The sequence below is a fragment of the Phragmites australis genome, chromosome 2 (assembly GCF_958298935.1).
Source record: "Phragmites australis chromosome 2, lpPhrAust1.1, whole genome shotgun sequence".
Classification (NCBI taxonomy): Eukaryota; Viridiplantae; Streptophyta; class Magnoliopsida; order Poales; family Poaceae; genus Phragmites; species Phragmites australis.
The window spans coordinates 49,572,102-49,581,412 of NC_084922.1; the positions used below are offsets into that span (position 1 = coordinate 49,572,102).

The window sequence follows — 9,311 nt, forward strand, 5'->3', positions numbered from 1 at the left end:
GGGATTTTTAATTTTTTTAGTATTTTAATAATTTTTCTTTACGGTTCTTGGTATGAATGAATTTTTAAAGTTATTTATAGGAAAGAAATAAAATAAAGTGAATATGGATAGGGATGGTCTAAAGTCAGTCAGATTAGTTGTCTGCTTGCTGCGATATGTAACGGGCTTGCGTTCTTGTCAGCCAAATTCAGCTAAGTCGTTCTTGATGTTTCTCTTTCAGAACCATATACAGGTAATTGGCAACTAAATTATTGAAAGAATCTTACACATACAAGTGGTTGTAATGCTGAGGAAAGGGAAATGCCTACAACTACAAAAGAATTTGATGAAAGCTAGCTCAAGCTCAGAACACAGCAGCAAATGAATGTGGTGGTTGGTGAGGAAAAGTATTGAAGATTTCCACGAATGGGGTTAATTCACCCTTTTTCTTTCAAAAGATTGAAAAGGGATTAAAGCAAAAATAAAGAAAGAACAATATTCATTGGTTGATTGGTTAATATGGGACGTCAGTTAACCATCAGATGAGCAGGGGAGTAGTAAATAACCAAAGAACTTGTTGGTCTCAGTTAATTACAGATTGAGTACTAGTGGTTCGAACTTGTGCTGTAATAGAGTGTCATGACATGGTCAGTTGTTGCCGCCGCCGGTGAGCGCCGAGCAGGGAGCTCGACAAGTGCCTCTTGTTCCCTTAGCGTCGACGAGCACCAGATGCTGTCTCTCACGTATTTCACCAGCAAGAATGGAGGAAGAAGCTGCCCTCTACATGTCAGCTCCACCTGTCATTCATTTATAAATCGTTGTAATTAGCTAAAGAGATAACCTGAGAACCCAGGAGCGACGCCACGTTGTGTCTCCCTGGTGCACTGACACCAGACTAGAAAAAAGAACTTGGTGCTAAGTAGCACATTTTGATCACATATAGCAATAAAAATTATTCATTTGATCATACTATGCACCATCATAAGATTCATCCTAACTTCCCCACTGCTGAGAACAATATATGCAGAACAGTACGAAGAAAATCTCTATGCATGCATTATCGAACTATACATACCTCAATCTTTTTCATAAGCAGATTAATATTCGGAATTATGTGTTTGTTGTTGGCGTGCTGGACGTGACACACTACACCGTACCGGTAGCGCTCTACGTATCTAACAGAAATACATAAGCATGATGGCATGCGGACGTAGGCAAATATGCAGATGGAAACTCACACACTAAGTATTTGGCTAGATGACATTGATTTGGTGGTGGGTGCATGTATTGCATGTCGCCTTCACGTTGTCTTTGCAGTGCAGCCATATCCATCAATATCCTCATCAACATGCAACCTCTGCACCATAGAGAGCACACTACTCCGGCCGGCCTTACCGTAGAAACCACTTCAAGCCAAAACCTAGCATGCGGCGGTGCGGCCAAAAGTAGCTTTCCTGACTCCCCTCTCCATATCATGTGCCTCAATTCGTACCTACGGATTCTATACGTCTGTATATAAATATGTAAATGCACTGTAATAATTCTAAGATCACAAAAGCCTGAGAAAAGAGAAAAATACTATCTCTTATTAATCGAGCATTCATGAGCTCAAGATTGACCACTACATGGGTCACTCTTTTTTTTGTGTGTGTCATTCTTGCACAGGGGTCATGCTAATTTTCTTTGTATCATTCTAATTTCATCGGAGGTCTCCGAAGAGACGCTACATGGATCACTCTGTCGAACAATTGACCCCAAAAGCTTGAACGGCAACTACAGGACAGTACTAGGTGTCTAGGTAGCATGTGCATGAGTCGTGCGTACGTGTGGCAGGCAACGCCGTGAACTCCGTGACCAACACATATGTGTATATGTGTGTGTGTATATATGTGTGTATATACACACATATCCCTGCTGGTAGCCAGCAGAGAAAGACCGAACGACATTCACCGGACCCACTCTACATTGCGCGTACGAGATCAACAGTGACATTTTGGTCAGCAAAAGCAATCAAGCTAATCGTGGATCGATCGATGGTTCGCAATCGCGGCCAGCCGGGGTCGTCGTCGTACACACGTGCAGCGCGTGCGATCGAGAGAGCTCGCACGCGTACGAGCGTGCGTGCGTACGGACCGGCCGGTCCATCGAGTGGTTGCTGTCGCGCCGTACGTACCTGCGACAGTATATATTCTGGCCACATTTTTCTTAGGGGACGACTATTTATCACTAGATTGAAATCAGGAAGACTTTGAGTTAGCGCACCAGAGCTATTCATGCTTCATCCGACGGCCCTACGTGGTTCCTCTTTCTCCAGCCTCTCTTTTCTTCGACACAATAGCTTTCGATGCGAGCTCATTGTAACGCCCACGCCTCCCGCTCGCCTGCGTCCTTCCCCAGCGACGTCTTCGTCGCCGGATTTGCCCCCACCGTACTAACCTATTGGCACGTAACGCTCCCATTCTTAGCTCTGCCCACCAATGATCTTCCCACCGTTCGCAGCCAGCGGCTCCGCCGCCTCACCCACCATCACCGTCTATCCTGTCTGTCTCCCCTAAGTTTCCTTCTAAGCCCGAAATATATGGAACCTCACCAAAAAATCCGAAACCGAAAGTCCACCGCCCCTTACTTGCTGGCGCCGCACATTCACGCAGTTGACTGAGACCTCGCTCCATTTCAATCGATTGTTACATAGTAAATACGTTTTTCTTAACATCTTAATTTCTTTTCGGTAATTTTGGGCACATGAAAATCAATGCATGTGGTTTGATCAGGGTGTAGAAATTCGTAACATTTTTAGATGCCATCAAATGTATACATACATATATATGTATATATTACTCTAATATATATAATTATATGTGCCTATTAACACTAGGTATCCCTTTACTGTTCCAGTCCATCATGCTTGTGCTTGAGATTTTTCTTTGAGCATTTTCTTTTGGTTACTCTGAGTCTAAAATATGATGAGGTAGTTTAAGGTGCTTGCAAGTGCTGATTAGATTAATTTTTATTAGGTTGTTCGTTCTAGTGTTTTTGAAGTATCTATTGTCTTGGGTATGTAATATGTTAGTGCTTAATTATTTCATACTATGAAATGAGACTGATCCTACATCCCCCATCCAATACGTCAAGTGCACCACTGTGTGCTATGGAGCATGGACCACCCAGCTGGTAACTAGCATACGTGGCTCCTATTGGTTGGCTAGCGAGCCACTCGTCAGTCGGTTTCACGAGAGAGACGTAACGTACCTAATAATACTGCATGGCTTATTAGGCGGTACTAATAATACTGCATGGCTTATTAGGTGGTATTTTAAAGGATAGACGATATATTCATCAACAAGACGTATCTGATAATTTCTTAACCTCTACATTTCTGATCTATTGTGTAAGTACATGTATATTATGGTATAAATATATGTGTGTCAATATGTTGTATTAGATTTCTCAAAAAGTAAAAACTACATGCGCGTGCTGCAACCGTGATGTATACTCCTGGATCGAGTGGTAGGGCACCTGGAGCGATCCATGATCGATGGATGCTGACGATCAGATGACGCGCCTCGCCACTCCGTCACCATGATCTATGCATGCATGCCACCGGCCAGCGAGCTCCTGCCTAATACTGTCCCTCCGGTCAAAGAGGGAGAAAAAACAGCGAGGGAATGTTTGGAACGAACGAAGAAATTCCACAATAAACAATGTAATTCCCATTAATCCCTGTAGTAATCGGGGGAAAAGTTCCAAAAACTGGCACGCTAGAAATATATATAATGCTGTTAGCGACTAGATATATGCATGTATGGCCTTCGTTGCGTTCATGCATATCCAGAATAAGTGCTGCCATGCATGATAGAAATGCTCGAACATGATTGATGAATGCCTTCATGCTGCAAACCATGCCGCTGCGTCATGCATGCAGGCACGCACGAACGACTTGTAAGAGGAGATGAACTGCTGTCAAATATATTTTTGAGCGAGGGCATCGTTGTCAAATATTAATGACCGGAGAAGTAGGAGTACGTACAAGCATAACTTGCTAGTTAAATCAAACATAAAGCTAGCAGATCGATCACGTCGACATCGGACGATTGGTTAAGCTGGCCTAGCTTGATTTAAGATGATTAAGTGTATAAAAAATTATTTGAACCAGAGTAGTTAATTGGTTTATTAGTGCAAATGAAAAGGTTGGCAGCGAGCAAGTCGTTGATGAGTTATGATCACGCACCAGCACACATTTGCGCAACAGTTTTATCCACATTGAATAATTGACAGCTCAACAGTTTGATTCTTTGATGAAACGGAAATAATAGGCATGAACTTGATCAATCAAATTGATTTACTTAATCAAACGAAAATACTACAGGATTTGCTTTTACGCGCGCGCGTATCCTGTTTAACCCAAATAACTGATTTCTTTGTAACTCGTCCTTGTTTTTCTATTATCTCTATAATGAGATGTTTGCATGTTATTAGCATCCCAAATCATACTGGTACTTTCAACCTTTCCTAGCTGGAAAGTTACTACCTCATGCATATATACAAACACCAAAGGACCAAACAACACTCGTCATTTTTTACCTTCAATCGAGAGAAATTAACTAAGCAAGGGAAAAATAAGTGTGAGTTGATCAACAGGAGTTACTACAGTTATTTCTGGAAAAAATCTACTCAGGTAATTTTCTCACTAATCAGAGAGGATTGGGTCTAATCGCTGCGCATTCAAACAAATTACAGGTGTTTTAGCTATAGAAACAGGTAGGAAACTCAACTATTTGAGCTCACTCCATTTTTGAACAACCTTAATTGCACATAATGCATATTTGCTTGCATATATATATATATATATATATATATATATATATATATATATATATATATATATATATATATATGTGTGTGTGTGTGTGTGTGTGGGGGGGGGGGGGGCGTGCCTAGGCGTATTGTAGTTTACTATTACGCTACCTCTCAGCTACGATCCTAAAAACAGTATAATTGTGATCTACAAGATATATCAGTTACTATAAATATATATGATCGTAACTTGGTACCTTCTCTAATTGTAATTATAATTTTTTTTTATGTAATCGTAACTTGTTCACCTCTGCACACACTCCTAGTTACGATCCCAAAAACAATATAGTTACAGTCCACAAGATAGGTTAGTTACTATAAATATATATATATATATATATATATATATATATATAGTCATAACTCGGTACCTTCTCTGGTCGTAACTTGATATCTTCTCTGTTCATAATTAAGTACTTTCTGTCATGTGATCAAATTCGTTCACCTCTGCACACACCCTCAGTTATGATCATAAAAGCAGTATCGTTACAATCCACAAAATCCAGTTACTACAAAGCAGTACCATATTGTAACTGTTTTGTACCTTGGCATGAACGTCCGGTGTGCAAGCAGCAAGCTTCAAGCAAGATGCAGTGCTCCGCTCGCGCTGTCCAACCAAAGCACGTCCGGTGCCACGGCCTGTGGCGAATCCGCGCGAATGAGTGGCACGACATGTCGTACTTATACCCATGAGAGGTCGTGGCGCGGGGTAGCGTGACATGGTTAGGCGAACAACAAAGCGTGCAACATGGTGCCAGACAGGCCCACGCGTGGAGCGGCGGTGCCGGGGTCGTGTAAATCCCTCTCGGCTTGATTGACTGCAGTGGCGCAGGCACAAAATAGACTTGCCGGCACCAAGTTACAATCTATATATATTCTGCATGTACGTGCAGCGTACCTGCAAAATACGCATGGATCTAGCGTGCGCCAGATCGAGCAACCAACCAGGCACTGACGCGCTCACCAGCCTCACGGACCGAGCGCGCACCACCCGTGACCCGAGCAGTGATTTGCAACCAATTGCAACTTCTTGCATAGATTAGTTACAAGTATGAGCATAGGTTGATTGCAACTACAGGCATAGAACATGTCCTCACCTTCGAGTAGCGATTGCAACTAGTTGCAACTACGTGTATAGATGAGTTACAACATTTAATATAGAGTGATTGTAACTTTTAGTTGCAACTAAAGACATAGTGGTTACAATTATATGCAGCGATTTGCAATCAATTGTAACTTTTTGCATAGAAAAGTTACAACTACAAGCATAATGTGTTTTCAACTACAGGCATAGAGCGAGTTCCCACCTTTTAGAAGTGATTAGTTGTAACTATAGACATACAGTGGTTACAAGTATATGTACAGTGAGATTGCAAGTCGTCATCCTAACTATTTAAAACGTGGGTCGAAGGCGGTGATGTGCAGGGCTGATTCAAGGCGGACTCGGTTGGGCACGCGTTGAAGTGGTCGGGGGTGTGTGGGAGGAAGGCCGGCTCGGTCAACGACGCACGGGAGGGAGGTAGACTCGGTCAAAGGTGCGCACGAGGAGGAAGGTTGGCTCAGTCGAAAGGAAATTCTATAGGACCCTTCACAGAAAGATCTCTACGATACCCTCATCTATATCGTTCTTCGCTGATCCAACGGCCGGATATATAAGAGAAGTGAGATCTGATGCTATAAAATTTCCTTCTAATTTAGTGGGGACGCGTGCGGCCGGCTAATGTGCAGCGCAGGTAGGTGCAGAGAGAGATCATGATGTGGCCTATTGGTTTGTCTACTACCAAACCAAAGAGATCCCAATCAAGCTATATGGTACACTTATATATATGCGGCCATACAGGATATAGCAACCAATGCTACATAGCTTGCAGTGCAAATTCAACAAATGCGCAGCACTGTTCACTATATTGATTGCTCTATATCGATATATGCTTCTCCCCGCCATTCATTTAGTCAAAAAGGTTTCATAATTTGATTCGAGGAAACCAAAGAAATGAAAGACCACACTATGCCTGCTTAATTCGTGACTAATGAAGGGTCGATTCGAAGTGTCGTACGGCTCGTACCTGATGAGATCGTGTGAGTCCTAGCTTGTCGGCCAAATACTTCATCACCACCTCCACCTTCATGTTGCTATCCCTGTGAGAAAATAGTTTGGATCCATACTGAGATCGATGTGTATATTTTTGTATGACCTTTCAATTCATGATGGTCATTACAAAATGAAACAAAGTTCGTTTGATGGGTACTACTCTTACATATGGCTGCCTGACTTATCTAAAAACTGAAATACTAGCTACCGGCTAGCTAGATAGGTCTTTCAGACTAACAAGACAATGAAAGTTACATTGCAGATACACACATATAACACTGTCATGCATTTAATCTTTGAGAATGTCTATTAGCTTAGTACGTATAACAGTGACTTTTTTGTAAGCGTAAGTTTCAAATTTTATCTATTAGATAAACATCCAATCAAGCAGCAAGTCAATCTCTATACACATCCAATGGTCACAAAAGTTGACTTATTTATAGTTATTAGGAAAAAACCAGGCAACTTATAAATAGCAAAGCTGTTAATCGTAAAATGAAAAAAGAAAGAGGAAAGATAAATTACTTGATTCTTAAGTAGCTCTTTGGTATCTGAGGCAAAATGGATTCTCTAGCTCTGCAAGCATGAAAAAGAAGTGTAGTTAAGTACTTAAAGCTCCACACAAGATTAACACAAATACTCTCAGGATAGCACTAATAAGCTTATACAAGTATTCATTCATGTATTCAGTAAAAAAAAATGGTATTCGTGTATTGGCCTTGCAATTGGATTATCATCAGATGCATTAAGATGCACCTAATATGATCAAACATATGCATATATGATATGAGCAGATGTCAACACACATATGCATGTACTGTAAAGTTGAGGACATATACACTTACTGGTTGGTAGCCGCCTGAAGTGTCAGCCACAGCCCGGCCGCCTCCGCTCGTCGCGGCGGGCTAACGACCCTCATGGCATCGCCGGAGCTCCTGAACGGAGGCAAGAACGGCGCCGACATGGACCCGCTCGCCGCCACCGCCGCCGCTGCCCGATAACGGCCGTTGCCGTACGACTGGTAGCTCCTAAGGGGCAGTGGGAACAACGGCGGCCTCATCCTCGTGTTCCGCTTGTCGTAGGTGAACAAGTCCAGCTCCATGGGAGGTGGCACCGGAGCTGTAGTGTTGATGTCGCCGGAGGAGGAGGTGGAGGACGACGACACCGTTGCGAGGCCCAGCTGGAGCCACTCCCCATCGTCTCCGGCGCCGCCCCTAGAGCTCGTGCCGGCCGCGGCAGCCAACTCGTCGGCGTCGCCGGCCATGGCTATCCAAGGGGATCTTGACGGTTTGTGATAATCTTGGCTCGCAGCTGCCGATGAGGCCTCCAATTGGGCAGCGATGCCGACGCAGAACTGACCGGGGTGGTAGTACGACTTGCTGCTGTTCTTGCCGTCATGGTGCAACAGGTTCCTAGTAGGGACCATGGCGGCGACGACGATCTGCTGCTGGCCTCGACCGTGTGGTACCTCTCATGTCTCGATCAATCTCTCTTTCTCTCTCTAGCTATGATGGCTCATCGATCGTGTGGTGCGCCTCATGTCTCAATCCTTCCCACCGCCATGGCCATGCTAAATAAGTGCAAAACAGCAAGCTACCTATATATGCATGTATGGATCAAGAAGTGAGATGCACATATGCGGTAGATTCTAATGGAAGCAGGAAGTATGATGAATCAAGAAGCTAGAGAGAGGGATAACTTGAAAGGGAGGAGGAAGAAGAGGTAGGAGAGGGTTCTGTAAATCCTTTTCTCCTATTGGGGAACAAATGAGGAGGGATAGAAGACTAGAAGATGAGGAGGATAGCTGATGGGGAGCTCACTTTCCCTTTGATCTCGAGCCTGGAGGCTTGTGGCCGAGAGATGAAATAGTTGCTAGAGAGAGGTTAGAGTAAAGAGGAACCAAAGAAAAAGATATATATAAATTTAATATTAATAGCTGTGGGTACTTATCTTACATTATTTATACTCGCTCCAATCTCTTTCGCTTGTCATGTTAGTACTACTTCCCGACAAGGTCTCTAATGTGCACCATCATACCTAGCTCTATCCATCCTATTCTTCATGGTCATAGCTGATTGTTGAAATGTATTGATATGGGATTACTTTTACGACAAATCTACTAATGTCATTAACTCATGATAAATCACCATACGTGTTTACGTATAGTAGTCATATAAAATCGATCACACGCATTCAGGAGTACAACATCTAATTTGGAGTAGACGTAGTGTGTGTTTTGTTTTGCAAATGAGTTAATATTACTTGAAGGGTGTGCATGCCATCTTTTAGTACAATCTATGTGGCATGCAGTGGTGGACGATGGAGGCTAGCTGGACAGGGAAACTACCTATAAGAGAGAGAGAGAGAGAGAGAGAGAGAGAGAGAG

General features: G+C 43.0%; 1 protein-coding gene and 1 non-coding gene across 2 annotated transcripts; both read right to left on the reverse strand.

Annotated features, from left to right (window-relative positions):
- Positions 1-522: 522 nt before the first annotated feature.
- On the reverse strand, positions 523-8,833 carry LOC133909526 (protein LAX PANICLE 2-like). The gene is made up of 5 exons (XM_062351994.1): positions 8,746-8,833; positions 7,771-8,522; positions 7,451-7,501; positions 6,900-6,972; positions 523-776 (listed from the first exon to the last, which is right to left on the reverse strand). The coding sequence occupies exons 2-5, from the start codon at positions 8,349-8,351 to the stop codon at positions 585-587; spliced, it is 897 nt and encodes a 298-aa protein (XP_062207978.1). The 5' UTR covers positions 8,352-8,522; positions 8,746-8,833; the 3' UTR covers positions 523-584.
- Positions 1,600-1,701, reverse strand: LOC133910329 (U6 spliceosomal RNA). The gene has a single exon (XR_009908501.1). It is a non-coding gene; the product is annotated as a U6 spliceosomal RNA (small nuclear RNA).
- Positions 8,834-9,311: the final 478 nt, after the last annotated feature.